Source organism: Pygoscelis adeliae, unplaced genomic scaffold, assembly GCF_000699105.1.
Source record: "Pygoscelis adeliae isolate BGI_AS28 unplaced genomic scaffold, ASM69910v1 Scaffold167, whole genome shotgun sequence".
NCBI lineage: Eukaryota > Metazoa > Chordata > Aves > Sphenisciformes > Spheniscidae > Pygoscelis > Pygoscelis adeliae.
In genome coordinates, this window is record NW_008825428.1 from 2381441 (window position 1) to 2399623 (window position 18183).

General features: G+C 39.5%; 1 protein-coding gene across 1 annotated transcript in view; it reads right to left on the bottom strand.

Annotated features, from left to right (window-relative positions):
- The window catches only part of TENM3 (teneurin transmembrane protein 3), a 327579-nt gene that overhangs the window by 36051 nt on the left and 273345 nt on the right, over positions 1-18183 (bottom strand). The window contains exons 19-24 of the mRNA XM_009330685.1: positions 11027-11294; positions 10312-10455; positions 6889-7138; positions 6446-6466; positions 953-1185; positions 244-398 (exon numbers count right to left, since the gene is read on the bottom strand). Of these exons, the coding sequence (XP_009328960.1) occupies positions 244-398; positions 953-1185; positions 6446-6466; positions 6889-7138; positions 10312-10455; positions 11027-11294 (1071 nt within the window). The remainder of the gene's footprint in view (positions 1-243; positions 399-952; positions 1186-6445; positions 6467-6888; positions 7139-10311; positions 10456-11026; positions 11295-18183) is intronic.

Below are 18183 nucleotides of genomic sequence, written 5' to 3' on the forward strand. Positions count from 1 at the left end.
CTGATAGTTTTGCTGTTCTAAACTAAACTGAACTTTATGGGCAGAAAAATTGAATACAGCAGCATTTATAGCTAAGAGAATACACTGTGATTGATGCCCTTGGAATAGGTTTCTTTCTCTCCAAATTCTGCTGTTAAATATCCATTACACACTCCACCCAGTTTTATTTTAAGGGGCAAGAAAGCTGCATTTGCATTTCTGGCCCCAGCTCAGCTTTCCAAATTAGCAGCAGCTAAAATGTACCTGGCTGATGTGCATGCTGGTATCACAGGTTAGAGGTCGTGCTGAGGTCAGGTCATTGGAGCCAAGCAAAGTGGATATTATTCCGTTCTGATCCACTTTTCTGATCATGGTCCCATCAACAAAGTAGATTAACCCGTTCCTGTCGATTGCTATTCCTTCAATGAAGAGAATAAAAATTAGTTTCTTGTACTAGCAGTGAATATATTATCCATAACAAAGGGCGTAACTGGTATGTATCTAGTGGAAATTAAGGGCAGAAAATATGGTCTTAGGCAGTAGGTAGTAAACCAGCTTGTAAACATATTTTGCATAATAAACCAATATTCAGTATGAAATCTACTACTGTCGATCACATTTGCTGTTCATTTGCTGTTGTGTGTTGAGAAGGGCCTAGTTTTTAAGTTAACCTGAAAAATGGGGTAAGTGGGACCAAAAGCAACACTGATTTTAAATCTTCACCGTTGCTTGCCAAAAACATCATCTAAATGAGCATTTAAAAATGCTCAATAACCATGAAAGCCAAATATTTCCTAAAAAGTCAACCCAGGTCCCCTGTAGCTCTCCTCCTCAATGGTCTTTCCAGTTGGAAAAAATTACTCAAAACCACATTTTTGAACCAACTACTGGGTTCAGTAATTAAACACGATCATGCCCCCCGCTCTGAACTTTCATATGATTTTGAAAGTTGCGGAGGGATAACTCTTTTTACCTTTAGGGCTCATGAGAGTTGCCTCCACCGCCTTGCCTCCATCACCACACCTTGCCTCATCAAATGGAAGGCACTGCTCTCCTGTTCCTCCTATTACCTCAGCATTTTTGGTCAGGTCTTTCACACCTGTGAGCGACTTGGGCCGATAAATCCTGCGTGTGTTTGTGTCGGAAACGTACAAATCTCCCGTCACGGGGTCAGTTGCGAGGTAGTATCTGTGAGCTGGGTTGTTGCTGTAAAATGGAATTATACATTGCATAGGCTGTAATTAATTGCACCGAACACTGGATCAAGAAGAAAAGGCTTCAGTTCATACGCAGTGTGTAGTAAGGCATAAATAGTTAAAAACCAGGGTGATGCTCCAGGCATACGCGGCACAGGTGATGGGGCCCCAAAACCTTTCTTGGTTCTCATTTCTTGCCTGTGTCACAGGCAGTCCAATCTAGACTACTCGTCCTTTTGGGACAGAAGATCCATTTTGTCCGTGACGCTCACAGGCCTGTTCTATGCTCTTTAATTAGAGACAGCTCCCGTCTCTGTAATAGGCCAAATCAAAATACTGGAGTCTAAAAAACTCCCAGGCTTTCTGGGATCCTTTATCCAGTTCCAAACTTTGCAGCAGAACCCCAGCCCTCGCTTACACTTTGTTGCTGTTATCATCCTATCTGTTTTATGATGATTTCTATAAGGCTGCTGGGGCGGATGGTTTATATAATTCATAAACAGATAAGGCAGAGTTCGTATTATTAGTTCACAGGCAAGAGATAAGACATCCTTCATAAGTATTTGTTTAATCCACTGCTTTCAACGCCGTGATACGCATGATTTAACACATTAGGAAATGTCATCTTTTCCACCAGAGCACCGAGCAGAGCTTTTCCGTTCTTCTTAATTCAGAGTCATATTTCAAGTAACTGTACACATTGGCACAAAACCACTAACTATGCCAACACAGTCTTTATTACAGTGAAAATATATATTGCTAACCATTTTCCCAGAAACGTACATTTTGCCTCTCCACTGGTGCCACATAATTGAGAATTACTGTCTTTTCTCCCCTGCTGGTGAAAAAAACAGCCCTGGAGAGTACCTTTTCGGTTGATGTATTATGATGTAGAAACTTAACCCACTGCAGTTGGGATTCCTGACCTAATTTATGGCATGAAGAGCTGAAATAAGGTCATGTAAATACAGGAGGTAATTTCAGATGCTCTCCTAATAGATTGAAGCAGAGTGTCAGAACAGTCAGTCCCACTTCTGATGTTTGCAAAAGCGCTGCTTAAACAGATCTACCAGTCTTGGTGATAGCCAAACATCTGTTCGCAGAATGCTATACTGCACGTTTGGTAAACACATAACTGTGCTAATGTAACACATTTTTATGTACTGCCACTTGGAACAAGGAACAAGAGACCAACAGGAACAACTCGTGAACAAATTATGTCTTTTAGCAGGGACAGATTTTTATAGCTATCCAATTACAAAAACACAGAAAAAATGTGTTGCATAAATAGGATTTTCTTTGGTTTTAAGACTTTTAACATGTTGTTTCAGAACGAGGAAACCAAGTGAAGCAGACTAATGCAATCAAATACACAGTGATTAGCACCTCTTAAAAAGCTCTGCTATAGAGCTGTGTTGTACAGCATGTCTGAAAACAATTAAATGTAGGCTTACTTTAAATTTGTCTGTTAAAAATCTATTATTGCCAATGTGCTAAATAGTTGAAAGGTATTTTTGAAACCTTAATTTATGCAGAGATCATTTAATATGATCACTATGTAGTGTACAAATTATTTATACCTCTACAGACTGCAAATTAAATTATACCCATTTACATGATTACTTTGGTCTTTAAGAAACTTTGCAGACACTTCAAATATAAACACATTGCAAAATGTGAAATGTGCCATTAAATTTTACTTCATCTTAATTTAAAATAAAGTCCTTTCTTATACTACTAAAATCTAAATTACTTCTCTCCAACTCATCTAACATCGCCTCAATCATATTTTTCAATTGTTGGAATAGAGAGTCATCAAATCAATAACTAAATAACTTATGCCTAGCAGTTATTTCTTTCTAAAAAGAATTTTTAAAGCTGTTTTCTTCATAAATATGACAACATTTCTCTATTTTAATTAATTCCAACAAAAATGACAAAGCTCTTCTTATTTGGGATAAGTTCTCATAGTGAGCAGTGTATCCTCACCAAAACAAAAAGATTCAGCTGATAATTTAAGGATATTTTCTCATTTTATAAAAAAAACCCAAAGTTTGGGAGTGCATAGGATATTATTATTGAATCAATATAAACTCTCCAATTTGTCATACGTAGATGTCTAATGGCTCCTTTCTGAGATAATACAACAGGCTTAACTTCAGCGTTTCTTTTCAAGTGAAGGTTAAAAAGCTGAGGTAGCTTTAGCTGATAGAAAAGCCCCATTAATTCACAGGAGCAAGGTACAATCTGAGGAACTGAATAAATGTCCAGTGAAAACCACATTTGTTTTCTAGCCAGAAAACATCTATGCACACTATGCAGATCTCAAAAATAGTACAGGGATAAGCAGCCAGCAGCTGGAAAGCTGCACAGAGTTTATTCTATTTCATTGTAGCTTGAAATAATATTAAGCTTCTGCCTTCTACCAATAACAACAAACGCAAAGAAGTAAAATCCACAGTCAGTGACTTCTTGACTCATTCAGTATTGCCTAATTGCTGTCAGTAGCTCTGAAAAACATGCAGTTACATACCAACAGGGGCTCCTATAAAGACAAATGACTACAAATTAACTTGTTCTGTCTATGCCAAGTAATAGTAACAGTGCTTCGAATCTGAAGTGCACACACACATGTGCAAATGCATACACACATGTGCGCACAGAGCTACAATCATCTATTTCCCATTACATAATTTTATCTTGCTTACACTGACCTTCTAATTCTTCAGCTGTCAGATCACCTGCATTACTCTCCAGGCACGAATTTTTTAAAAATAATCTTCCTGCTTCAGTCCCCCTCCCTCCCCCATTTGCTCTGTGCCTTCCAAACCATATACCCTCAAAGCTGTTTTTAGGTTTTGCTGAACTTTTTTCTGGCTCTTTACAGACTTGGGATACCGCCATAGCCTACAAATGACCTCCCTGTCTTCAAAGTCCTTCTAAAAATTACTTCTTCCATGAATGCCTATCAGCATTAATCACCCACAGGCAGCAGTGTGTATAAAGACATCAGTTCAGCTTTGAGATTGAAAAAAATGTTAGGTCACTGGTACATGAGAGGATAAATTTGATCTGCATTGTCTCTCTAATTTAGAGTACAGGCTCCTTGAGGTGGGAGGCACATCACTCTGTGCTGAAGCGCCGTGTTTATAGGCGAGGAAAGTTCAATGCTTGAATAGATGTGAACTGAATCTGAACTAGTATTTAGCCTTGTTCATTAGTTTTACTTGGGGAATGCATATTTTAGTGCATTTTCTTAGTTTCGATACCTAGTAATTATATATTGCAAAGTGGTCTGTTGAGGGCTGTTTTCCAAACTGCAATTTAAATAGAAACCTCCTCAGCATTTCACAGGGCTCTGCATGACTTCGCACAGGCAAAAGAAGCTACTTGGTCTCATGGTGTGTCCTTAATATGGGGAACCCATGGCCACAGGATTTGGTGGATCCTAAAAGTTTACGTGTTAAATAAAAATCAGCTAAATTAATAGAATCAAAAGCTGTCAGGGGATATTAAGCATAAAGATGCCACTCTTGGTTTAGGAAGCCCCTGAGCAGCAAACCCCTAAGGCTAAGAGTGGACACTGGGAAAATGTTGTATGAGGGAGGGAAAACTCAAACTTGTAGTAGGCTGTGTCAGGCTGCACAGTGGGCTCCACACCCACTGCCCACGGGCTCCACAACAGCTCCTACAGAGCCAGATCTCCACAGTCCTCTATGCCTCCTTCTGCCTCAGGAGGAACCCCCACCTTCACAGCTGATACACGAGCCCGTGAAAATGCTGTTATGCTAATTTGTGCAATATGATTGCAATTTCGCTACCCGGAGCTTCCGCACGTGTAGGCATGAACAAAGGAGAAAAGCTTCAATGTTCTCCTTCACCAACTTTTCTTACATGCAGGGATCTAGTTTCTGAAACGCCGCAGTTGAGCCTGTGACCACAGTTCTGCCAGAGGTAGAAGAGGGCGTCGCTACTAAATCACAGCAAAACAAACCTCACTACGCATCCGTTCCTTAATCCTGTTTGTCCATTCCAAATTGCCATTTTGAGTATTATTCCGTATTCCATACATTTGCTGACAATGTCTTATCCAGCTGCAATCACAACTTTGTGATACCATACGGCGTATAATTCTTTTAAAAGTAGTGGAACAGATGCAAATTAAACATAATAGTGAAAACCTAAAACCACCAAATAGAAGACATTCACACCTGGAAAATAACATAAACCCAGCGAGACTGTGCATCGACTCCCAATTCTGATCATCAGTGCTGATGCAAACACCTTATTTAGTCATGGAATTTTTTGCCTAACATGTTTGAAACATACTTTTTTAAACATAAAACCCTTCCTCATAAAGAAGTATGTCCAAAGCAAAGTGAATTTAAAAAAAAGGAGAACTGAGATATGACTCTCTGGGATGTGTTTAAAAACAAGGAAGGAAAACGATTGGCAGCAAAAATGGGAGAGAAAGGGACCAGCGGGGCTGCCAAGCCCCTGTACTTAGCAGTTCCACCACAAAGTCTTGCAGGGCTTCACGTATCCAGCAAGATTTTAGCATAACTCTGCTTTTGTCTCCGTATCAGCACCGGCTGCTGTGGCACAGCAATTCTAAGCATCCACCTTCTTCTCTTCTGTTCTTGCCGCTATTGTAGTGATGCCAGGACGGATGAATGCTGTACTACAATCCTTCTGATTACTATTGTTTTTATGACCAGTCATGATTCTTAGTGTACTTTAAAATCTTAACTCCTAGAGTTGTGTTATTATGGGACAACTTCAACTTTCATTATTAAGAGAAGTTCACCTTTAAAGAAACAAATCTGTTAAATGTGAGCCTGAAAAGATTCAACATCAAAAGGCTAATGAAATGAACTCACTTGATACTTTTATAATTTTATTACTTATATGCCATTCTCATGGTATTTGGGGTATCTGATTAATGAGCGAGTTTTGATAGGATCAGCAAAAGTGCTGCCAGCAAGGCACAGAAGTGAGCAGAGATGAGGGGACAGCGAAGGAGGGCAGACACAAGCATAAAAAGAAGCCTGGCCGTGGACAGAGAGTGATGAGAAAAGAGGAACTTGTATCCGAAAGGACGATACAGCCTGACAGCTGACATAACTAAAACATATGAACTCATTATTTTTGAAAAATACTCCTCTTTTCTAATAATACATCTCAGAAATGACTTCCCCATTATAAGCATTCATTTGTTAAAAAAGAAAAAAGAACAGTTAAAATATAAATCTTCTTTAAGGAATGCTTACCTATGTCTAAAATCTTTATTTCTTGGTGGGAGCAAGTAAAAAAGAATAGAAAAACATTATTAGAAAAACATTCAGAAAGGATGTTAAAAGATGAAAAGAAGGCAACATTTACAGCTCTCATTAGTGAAGTGGTGAATGATCGCCTTTTGTCCGCTCATGTCGACTACGCAGGTTAACTCTTAAAATCCACACAATAATTACTTTGGGTAGATTAAATTCTCACAGATTACATAAGCATAGTTAAAATATTTTACTAGGGTAAAATTTTTTCACTTTAGTTTTAAATACTTTTTCAAATGTATTAAAATCTTTTGACTTGACTTTTTTTTGTTCCCAAAAGCATTTGGAAACTCTAACTTACACAATGTCAGAAATCTATTCCATACTTTAATTTGCAACAGTAATTCACAACTCCAAAAGTCTGAGATGAGAAAAAAACATACCTTAGCTCCAGAACACTAGTTACATTTCCAGATGGGAATATCCGCCGAACATAGTTGAAATCCCCCACGTAAAGACTGCCATCTATCCCACAAGCTAAGGCAACCGGAGCCAGTAATTTATTACCATCAGCTTGACCGTTACAACTTGGACAGGAGATGCTGCGTCGTCTTCCATTGCCCATAATGCTACTAACAACTGGGGGTTGCTGCGATATAAATTGATTTTCACCATTTCCTTTGTAGAGGATTCCTGGCAGATAATATAAAAAACACAAAATAAAAAATAGTTTATAAAAACTTTGAATGTATGTACATAAAATGATGCATAAGTTTTCTAAATATTCTTTCAGTTGATTAATATAATTTAATGGACTTTAAAATGTTTCACCACCATATTTTTCTCAGTACAAGTAACAGAACTTTATTAAAACATTTGTAGTTATATTTAAGTCACAAGCACACTAAAATACACACAAAGCATTAAATTATCTTGTACATAAAATGTAGTAGAAACACTAAATATACTAGCATTTAAAACCCAAACAAGTTTTCAGTCATTCTTATTTTGAAATGTTAATAATTTTAATAGTTATAATTCAGAATAAAAACTGTCATGTTGAAGGAAATGCAAGGTGTACTGAATGAAATCAAGGTCTGTGTTCCTAAATCCTTACAGTTTCGTAACTCCCCAGAAGTGATTGAAATTCCAACTGTGCACATATTGTAAAAAAGAAAAAAATTGTATTTGCAAATTGTATTCCTAAAGTCCTACTATAACTAATTATGAATACGATGTCACATGTAATCTAAAGTGGATTACTGCTGCAAATTGTAAATATTAATTAAAGAGCTACTTCAAAAAGTTGGAGATTGCCTCAATTTTACATTATAAAAGACTCTTTACTCAGCTTACAATAAAAATGTACCTCTGGCAACAAAGTCTGCCTCAATACCATGTCTGCAGTTATAGGCAGTTATTAAAAATGTCAAAACAACAAAAAAAATGTGGTGGCAGGCCAACCTGCCTCTTAAACTTAATTCTGCTTTGAGGCATGAAAGGAACAGTAATTTTGTGAGACAAAGCAACATTCCAGCAGTATTTTTCTTCCTTATAGCCTCCATAGGGAATTGGAGAAGAAAAATGCATGCTTTATGTTAAATTTTCAGTCTTAGGGAAAAAAGTGTGAATTTACAGTGTGTTAAAATGTTGCCAGGACCCTCATTATTATATCTCTCAATGAATCCATTGAGGTGTACTCTACAAATGGTCAGCTATTATGGTTTTACTCGTAAGTTACAGTACGTCTTTCCGTGGTACAATCCATGTAAAGCACATGGCACTCTGTACTTCAGAGTGATACGTGTTTTATTGATTGTGTGCTCAGAGCTTCAGAGGCAGTTTGGGGCTGAGGGATACATTTCTCTTTTGAGATGCTTAGCAGACATTTCAGATGTATTCCTCTTTCTCTCCCCACCCCCAAAATCCACTCTTTATAATGAAAAATATGAGAAAAAATACTTTGTTTTCCTCTTTAAATGTTTTAGGTGTCTCTATTACTTTTTAATGTTATAAAATTTAGGAGATTATAAGCGTAAAATCAATATACATGACAAAATCGGGAAGAATGAAAATGGTTTATGGAAACCTAACGGCAAGTAATCTAAATAAGTGATCTAAATCAAAAGAGGGAGAACGTATTTTTCATGAATAGTTAAAGCCAGAATGCATTAACAGTATACGAAATCCCCTCTCCTATGATTACATCATTTATGACAATCACGGCACCATAATTTTGCCTGGAATAGCCGAGTTCTGTAATTTTCATCAGAGGAATACTACAAGTCAGCACAGTGCACTATTGCACCTGATTTATTCTGTCATTACCTTGAAAAATTGGTCCTTCACATTTCTCCTCTATTATCACTGACTAAAAGATGTAAATTAGACTATTTACTGCAGTAGTTTGAGATGTCCATACAAACACTGTCTGCACTCTCCTCTGAATAAATTTCTCCAGCTCATCCACCTTGTCATTACAACTCTCCACTTCGTTTATTCAATTAGACACACGTCACTTTGAAAAGTCATTACTTGTCAAATGTACTCTTGAACATAATTTAAAGCCACCATCAATTTACCTTGTGAACGGAATCAATCTTATCTATATTTTTATAATTATAGCTCTTTAAATTTTTAGATGGATTACCTTACAATAATTTGCACAGGGTTTTTTTGGCATTTTAAATTAGGTACAATGACAGCTTTTCCCTTGATTTGGTTACCTTGTTTTTCTACCAGTCAGAAGCAATGCTTTAGATGGTGATTAGCATATCACGAAATAAGCTCATGTACTAGTGGGAGACCTCCAAGGGACACCAGGTACTGCAGAAGTGATGTTCTTCCCGCTGAATTACTTCCGGGCTCCTCCTCTGCATAAAAATCGAGTGCGACCAACTCCCACCTCGAGCCATGCGACTCTGCTTATTTCACCTTTCTTACATGCTTCCAGCCAAATTTTTCCAAATTTCCTCCTGTTCAGTGTTGAGCTGGGGTTTCCTTAGCATGGCACCCTCCAGACAGTTGCTGAGTTGCACACCAGACAAATTCACCTTGGTGCCAAGGCACAGTTCTGGTAAATGTGTATTGCTCCTCATCTTTCCACTGAAATTAAGGAAGACTTGCTCACTAGCAACTGGACTCTGTCCTGGAACAAGGGGCACAAGTGCCCTTGCTGACTCAAGGCAGCATCATTTGTCACCTGCCTGTGTGCTAAGCTGACCACAGCATCCCTGGGAGGATTCACCTCATGGAAGGATTTAAATGGGAGGAGAGTATAAATGAGTGCTCATCCTCCAGAAGAGATGGCACCCATGTGCTAACTGCTCCCACAAGCAGCCGTGCTGGGGCTGGGGATATCATGACATGAAGAGGAACACCTCCTGTATAAATGAGGAATTTAATATTGGGAGTGAAGAGTGCTCAGTTTGGCAGGAGCGTCTCTTATTGCTGTTTAATTTTCACTCATTGTGAAAACTGAAAGTGAAAACATTGTTCAAGATACTGTTAACATACAACAGTTAATCCCAGTAACAATGTTGACACGTACAATTGCTTTAGAAATAGTGTCTCCTTAGCATCACTCAATTTTTAAAAACAATTTCAACATTTTTGGGTTGGGTTTTTTTTGGTAAGCATATCTAACACAGGCTGACACTGTTAGATGAAATTATTAATGCATATGTGTTTATAGGATGAAGAAACATGACATACACTCTAAAGCTGAAAGCATTTACCATACACAAAACTTTCCGTAAGTTCCTTTTTTACAGTAACAAAGCAAACATTTGAAAAGTTAGCATGAGATACCTAAAGTGCAGGGCAATTGAGTATTAAAATTAGCAAGAAGAAAATGAAATCCTTACCATTCTGAACATCCAATACATGATGTTTATCCAATGTCCAGCCACCCATGTTGGAGGCATCCAGTTCATAACCCTGCAAAATGGCAGTCCGCTTTTCCCAGAGAGTTAGGTCCAAGCAAGACTCATATTCATAACCTACAGACACTGAAATAACAGTAAATTTCCTCATTAAGTATAGGATCTTGTTCAGAAGAAGAGTTTAAAGAATGTGATTTCCTTAAACTACATATGTTCTTCTGCTCTCCCAGGCTACCTGAAAATCCCTATGGCTTCCTTAGTTGTACTGAAAATATTAAACAGAATTCCAAAATCCTTTAAAAAGCATCCTGGGTTATTAAAATAATTTCAGTTATTAAAAGTAAGTGGATTGGGACAGGTACAGAGGAAAGTCATTTTGTGAAGTATGTCAGAATGCTATTGTGTTCTAAAGTACAAGGAGTGCGCAGACTATATACCATACTGTATTATTAGGCTGAGGGCTACTTCCTGGGGAAGAACTAGAAGTGAAAAATGACTGTGGTCTCTTTTTCCTTTTGAAGGAAATTTTTTCTTATAAAGTTTAGAATAGCATTTTCCAATATATTTTAATATCCATTGTTATTTCTCATCTTATTCTGCTACATATTTTCTACTTAATGGATACAAGTATTTGAGATGTGCTTCCCTATTTTCAAGACAACAGTAAAAATGCAAAAAAACTCCATAACACACATACCAACAGCTTCAGATAATCCATAGACTCTCTGGTTGTATGCATCAGTTTTATCCCATATGAAAGTGTAAGCCAGATTTGGGGATGCAGGGAACCATTTTTGGAAAAGTCTTCCCACCACTGCCACCATAAGATGAACCTTCATTAAATTAAATGGTATAACAGATTGGGTCATAGTAATCTTCAGAACAGATTTATATCCTGCAGCCCTGGAGCTTAAGTATGATAACTTCAAATCGGTTCCTGGTATCGTCGTTTCTTCATGAAGTACCTATGCATTCGTAAGAAAAAAATACAGTATTTGAATGATTTTGAAATTAAACAGAACAATGCAGCTATCATAAAAGGAGGCCTGACATGATGCTACATGACAATCCATTAGCAAGTATCATATAAATCCGGCCTTCATTTAATAATGTAAAAAATACATAAATAAATAACAACATTTCACCTTTTTTCCTGAAAAAGGAAGTCTAAATTCTTCATTACACTGAAGCTGCTTAGTTGATACTTTCTGCTGAAGGAGTTAATCTCTCCTTTATTTTTATGTGGGGAAAGGAAGCATGCAGGAGAGGGAAAAAATTGCTTTTTCCAAAAGAGGTAAAAAAGCATCTTTCATCTAAGTGAAAATAGCCCTTTTTATGCTGCCACTCATGTCCCAATTATGGATACTTAATAAAGGCAGTAGAGTCTCTAAGCACCGCAAAGCTTCAGATTTGGGTTGGGATGTCTAATTGCTCCTGCAGGAGCAGGAAGGACTTTTAGGTGGTTTATTATTTGCATTACGTGTAGATTGTAAATACTTTGAACTAGAGCATTCTTCCATTTATTTCAAAGACAGATAAGTAGGATGCCGCAGGGAAAGCTTTTCCATATTTCCTGATCAATATTCACTACTCAGACACCAGCTCACCACTTTCTCATTTCAGAGAGGTGCAATGATTCAATTTTATTTTTCAAAGGTTCCTCCCCGCCTCTACCTTGTCTTTTCCTCTGAGCTGAGGAGCTTTTGTGGGTGATGGATGGATGTGAGAGGTTTCCATGTAACATGGATGAAGACAGCCTATATAAAGACTGTCCTATACCTCAGTCAGGACATAAATACTGAGAGCCAGCACTTCAGGTGAACAGCTACCAAGTATTCCAGCTTACTGAAAAAAAAAGTATCTACACACATTTATAAAGATAATGTTTCTCTGGTGGGAAGAGAGGGCAAGGGACGCTGAAGAACAAGCCCAGAGCCTTGGTGGTGTCAAAGGAGAACTCTTGGGGAAGTAAATTTGGAAAGCTTTATTTTACTTTCCTGCCTCCTAGTCCTAAAGTCTGAAGACCAAACACTAATTAATATTAGTGGAAAGCAGACTTCAGTGCGAGCACTGTCACAAATATTAGGCTTGAGACTTCAGTGCGATCAAAAGCTGGCTACTAAATAAGTGCTAAGTTAGCTCTCTATGCTAGAGAAATCCTTGGACACTGCTTTTAAACAACTGACTGCACTGAATAGGACCAACTAATGTGGTTTCTGCTCTTGAGGCGGGCAACAGGTGCTACACCATCCTCTATGTTAGCACTTTTGCTGGGATATAAAGAAAGATTTATATGGTATTAATTATATCTATCTCCTTCCCAATAACAGTAACAAAAAATCAGAAATAGTATTTTGACTCATTGTCTGGCACAAATGGTTATTTACATCTGATATATGTAGGCATGCAACTCTTCTTCTCCGGTAAGACTAGTAAGACTTCTCCAGAGCTGTAGGAACTAAAGGAGGAATTGGAAGATACTAGACAAATTAAATTCAGATTTAAAAATTCTTAATTCTTAATCTTTGAATGTTTCTTTTTTCCCCACCAAGAACCTGCCATCACTGAGAAGAAATGACAAGCAGTACCGTCACTTGGAAGGAGGTGAGAGTGGCATCATTTCTGTTTGTAAATCTAGTCTGCTCTCCCTCAGTCCAATATATGCACAGTATCTAAGCCAGGGAACAATCATATCTTTTCTACACAAACAAAACCTGCTCTCTCTAGAGAGATTGCGAACATATTCCTTTTTTAAGGCTTCGAAGGAAAAACACAAACCACCTAGGAACAAAAGACAAATTCCTCCTCAAGACATCAGCAGGACTCTCATATACTGCACATCAAAACTAGTCTAACAGATGGAAGTCTCTGTAAGAAAGAGGAAAAAAAGAAATAATACGCTTGTAATAGGACACAATTTAATGGACCTCACTGGTCTCCTGTTACGACCACTGCTTCTTTTACAACTGCAGCTGTGGAAGAGCAGCGTTAAACACTTAGGTGGTCTTCCAGTACTCTTGGCTGAGGTAACAGGCAATAAAGAGGACACCTTGAAGTTTCAATTTCCAAGAAATTCCACTGTGTATTTGGATTACTATCAAATTAGAAACTAGGACACTTGCGCAGTTCTCAGTGAGGTTTAAAACAAAACCCAAACCCCTATTATTATAGTTTCTGCAGAAGCCTCAAATATCTGCTGGAAATCTGACTTATAACTTCCTTCTTTCCATAAAATATCCCCTGTAGTAACTTATTTTCTTGAGAACTTTAGAAATTTAGAGGTAAGGTTATGCATCTCAATCTCCCTCCCAGAATCAACCATTACAAAGAGAATTAAACAGTTTAATGTTCATCCGAAAAGTTAAATCATCAGGCACAGCAGAAAGCATCCTATGGGAGCCATGACAACACATCAATTGTAAAGCAATCAGGAAAGTCACCCAGTATAAAAGTCACATCAGGAATCACCAACAGAACCAAGCTGTCTGTACTTTACCTTTTCCAGATAGAGTATAAAAAAACCTTCAGAAAGGCTGATACCCTAAGGGGACTGAGTTACAGCCCAACCACCAAATTCTAATGGTTGACGTTTTATTTATGGATGATCAAGCTTCTTGGAATGACAGCTATGAAATATTTAACCTACAGGACTGAGATAAGGGTCACCTCAATTTTCACAAAGACAGAGTTTGTTGTCCTGAGAGTTCAAGCTGGCCACTGAGTCACATAAAATTGTGCAGGGCTCCTTGTCTCTCCTGGCCAGCAGGACTAAAGCTGTTCAGGCTCTGGAATGCTTTCCTGCTCCAAAATATTAGTATGATTCAGGTGACATGCTCTGATGGTATTAAGAACCCAGAATAAGGAATTTAATTCAATTAGGGGGGAAAATGCCCGCTGTGATTTTTTTTGGCAAAATGAGCAACTTCAGTAGAGGATTTGAGAACAAATTTTGCAAATAAGTGCAAACTTTAGTCCTAATGTCAGAAAAAGGTTCTTTGCCAAGAAGTAACAGCTGAACTGCTGCATTAAAATGTAACATCATCTTGGTTTGAGAAGGGTAAAGATGGCATTTTTAGATACAGGTAGATATTGGCAACTACTGCTATTACACAGAGGTTGAGACCAAAGAGTACTAAAATTATACTTCTTTAAGTAGAAGTTGAAACTGCTCATTTCAAGATGGAAAAATCTTTTCCTTTTAAAAAAAGACTTCCCCTAGAACTGAGGCTCTTAAATGAACTTAAAAAAATAACCTTGAGTTAACAATATAAAGCAAGGAGAAATGAAAAGGGGAAAAAATACTTGTTTTTTCTAGACTTAAAACATTGCTGAGATGGCACAGAGAAGAGGGATAGGAAAAAGCCTAGAAGAAATGTGTAGAAACCTAAAAATGTGTCCATAAAAGAATACATCAAGAGGTGCATATAAAGTTTCAAACAGAAAGCAAAAGAGAAGAAAACCCGAAAACGTGCTGGAAAACAAGGACGCATAAATGGAGACATCTGGCTCTAAGAGTAATCTCCATTTTTTTCTCAGTACAAACTTGAAGTTCTGGAGATTTTAGCTAAGTGAAACTAGGAGGCAGCATCCATGTAATACTGGAATATCCAGACATCCTATTATACTGTCCTTTTAAATGATAAAATAGGTTAATTTCTTTGCTGAAAATCCAGTGACCCTGAAGTTACAAACAATCATTTTTATTAAGTCACTGAGGCCTGTATTTTACCCTGAATTCTTCTGAGTAAATACATTTTGCCAACTTCTGCTGTATAGTATTGCCAGTAGTGAGAGTCAGAGGAGAGGGGAAAAAAAAAAAGTGGGCAACCTTGAACATATAATTTGAAAGAAAACTTTTCAGTCTTCATTCTCCCACACACTTGCAGTGATGGAAACAAGCTGCTCGGGACCTGCAGAAGGCATCTTGCAAGCGTACATAACAGTGGATAATAGGAGTTTATGAGAAGGAAAGCCTCAAAAACTCAATTTCAGAATTGCTCATTGTGACTCACATGTGGGTTTCTGCCAGACCGTGCTGCGTATGTGGCAAACAGACATTTATTATATCAGGAAAAAGACAGCAACAATATTACCTAACACATATAAGCAGCTCCAGCTTAACCTGATCTCCCTCATCTGCATGCAGTTTACTGTCTTGTTCCACACTGATTAATTTCAGCTGGTTAAGTCTAGGCTAATGCTAACTTGCAATTAAAAGTAGATAAAGTCATGCCTAAGCAGTCCAAATTTAGTTAACATGTTACTTATTATCATCCCTCTTGAGTAATCATCTGTTGGTTCTGTGACCACCCCTTTACCCACTGCATTTGTTCTTTCCCCTTGTTTGCCTTCTTTCTTCAGTTTTCTTTTGTGCTGCTTCTTTGGTACAGACCCCTGATTAATTCCCCCTCTGATCAATCTGGGATTCATAAGCCACTAAGTACACTCTTTTGGAAACACCATCTCCAAGCGATGATGAAGCACTTCAGGGGATGATGATTACAGCAGCGCATCGTTTTTTCCTGTAGTACGTGACAGTGAGTGCTTTCACACCACACGAACAGGGTGACTAACACTGACTGAAGGAACATGGGGAATGATTTCTTTCTTTGTGCCTTCATCCAGACTCCCACACTTTAAACTGGCATTGCCCCTTTTTAATGTAAAGATCTACAGCACTTCTCCCAGAGCTGAACAGACAGTTTTGAATGGAATCTGGTTCTGTCCATCTTTTATCAGAGTAGTGAATTTTCTGGGAGACCCGCTGCTGAGCATTATGCATTTCCGAGGAGAACCTGACCCTAAAGGGGTATGTCCCAGGCACGACAGCTCCCACTTGCCAAAGCAAGGGATTACACGTGTGATGAGCAAAGAATATAGAAAAAAATACTCCTTGATGGTTTTTTCACAAAGTACCGGAACCAGATTTTTGCATACCTAACAACAGTACTGTTTTTACCTCGTCATAAATGACCCATCAACACCAACTGCCTAGGATCCGCTGAGAATATGATCTTTCCTTCCGGCTGGTTTTCTAGGGAAACCAACTTGACCTAATGGTCCCGCCTGTCAGACCTCCCACCTCACTACTTTTGAATCTGATAGCCAGTTTCAACCACATTTGAAATAATGGTAGAAATCTCTAAAGATAATTCAGTTCCTTTAGGGTTTATTAAAAAAGGGGTCAGGTAGGGAAGAAGTAGCCAAGTTGGTACTCCCATGAGAAAAAGGTTGAATGCAGTCTGTGGGGGAAGGACTGGATGTGGCAGATAGCTGGAATTATAGCAATGGGTGGGAATTAGTAGGAATCCAGACTTCATTAGACCCACTGCTCATGAAATGACTTGTTTACCTAGACATCACAAGTGTTTTTTGAAAATATGTATTTTAGAATCATAGAATCATAGAATCATTAAGGTTGGAAGAGACCTCCAAGATCATCGAGTCCAACCGTCAACCCAACACCACCATGCCCACTAAACCATGTCCCTAAGCGCCTCATCTACCCGTCTTTTAAATACTTCCAGGGATGGTGACTCAACCACTTCCCTGGGCAGCCTGTTCCAATGTTTAACTACTCTTTCAGTAAAGAAATTTTTCCTTACATCCAATCTAAACCTCCCCTGGCGCAACTTGAGGCCATTTCCTCTCGTCCTTTCGCCAGTTACTTGGGAGAAGAGACCGACACCCACCTCGCTACAACCTCCTTTCAGGTAGTTGTAGAGAGCGATGAGGTCTCCCCTCAGCCTCCTTTTCTCCAGGCTAAACAACCCCAGCTCCCTCAGCCGCTCCTCATAAGACTTGTTCTCCAGACCCCTCACCAGCCTCGTTGCCCTTCTCTGGACACGTTCCAACATCTCAACGTCCTTCTTGTAGTGACGGGCCCAAAACTGAACACAGTATTCGAGGTGCGGCCTCACCAGTGCTGAGTACAGGGGCACGATCACTTCCCTGCTCCTGCTGGCCACACTATTTCTGATACAGGCCAGGATGCCGTTGGCCTTCTTGGCCGCCTGGGCACACTGCCGGCTCATGTTCAGCCGGCTGTCGACCAACCCCCCCAGGTCCTTTTCCGCCAGACAGCTTGGGGCTGGCCAGTGGACCTCATCCTGGTGATGAGCCTCAGTCTTGGTGTCTGATCTGGGATCACAAAAAATGTTTTCCTTGTAAATGAGAGCTACGCCCACCTTCCAGGACGGGGAAAAGAGGCCTTACTGCTGCAGCAGGCTGGGTTTGGTGTGGTGTCCAGCTGCCTGGGCATCCATCTTCTAAGGCCTGGCCTGAGGAGGTCCTCCCAGCCTCCCTGGCAGGCAAGACTGGCCCGTGAGGGTCTTCTGTAACCCCTTATCTCGTCTTCTTGCAGTACGACCAGTACAAGACGCCCATGGAGAACATTGGCCTGCAGGACTCCTTGCTCTCCCGCTTCGACCTGCTCTTCATCGTGCTGGACCAGATGGACCCTGAGCAGGACAGGGAGATCTCGGACCACGTTCTGCGGATGCATCGCTACCGCAACCCCAACGAGCAGGACGGGGACGGTGAGTTGCTTGTAATTGTGCAGCTGCCTTGTTGCTCGGTCCTGTCCTTCCTTGGTGGGTTGTCACGTCTTGGTGACAGCTCATTGGGTTCAGCATCCCCGGCTTTGTTGAGAGCTGCTTTTGGTGGCTTTTGGAAGTCGCTCCAGCAATGCTGCAAGAGGCTAAAAGCCTGTTCTCTGTGACCCTCCCCTCTCCAGCCATGCCCCTGGGCAGTGCTGTGGAGATCCTGGCTACGGAGGACCCTGACTTCATGCAGGAGGAGGAACAGGACCTCCAAGTGTATGAGAAACACGATGACCTCCTGCATGGGCCCTAC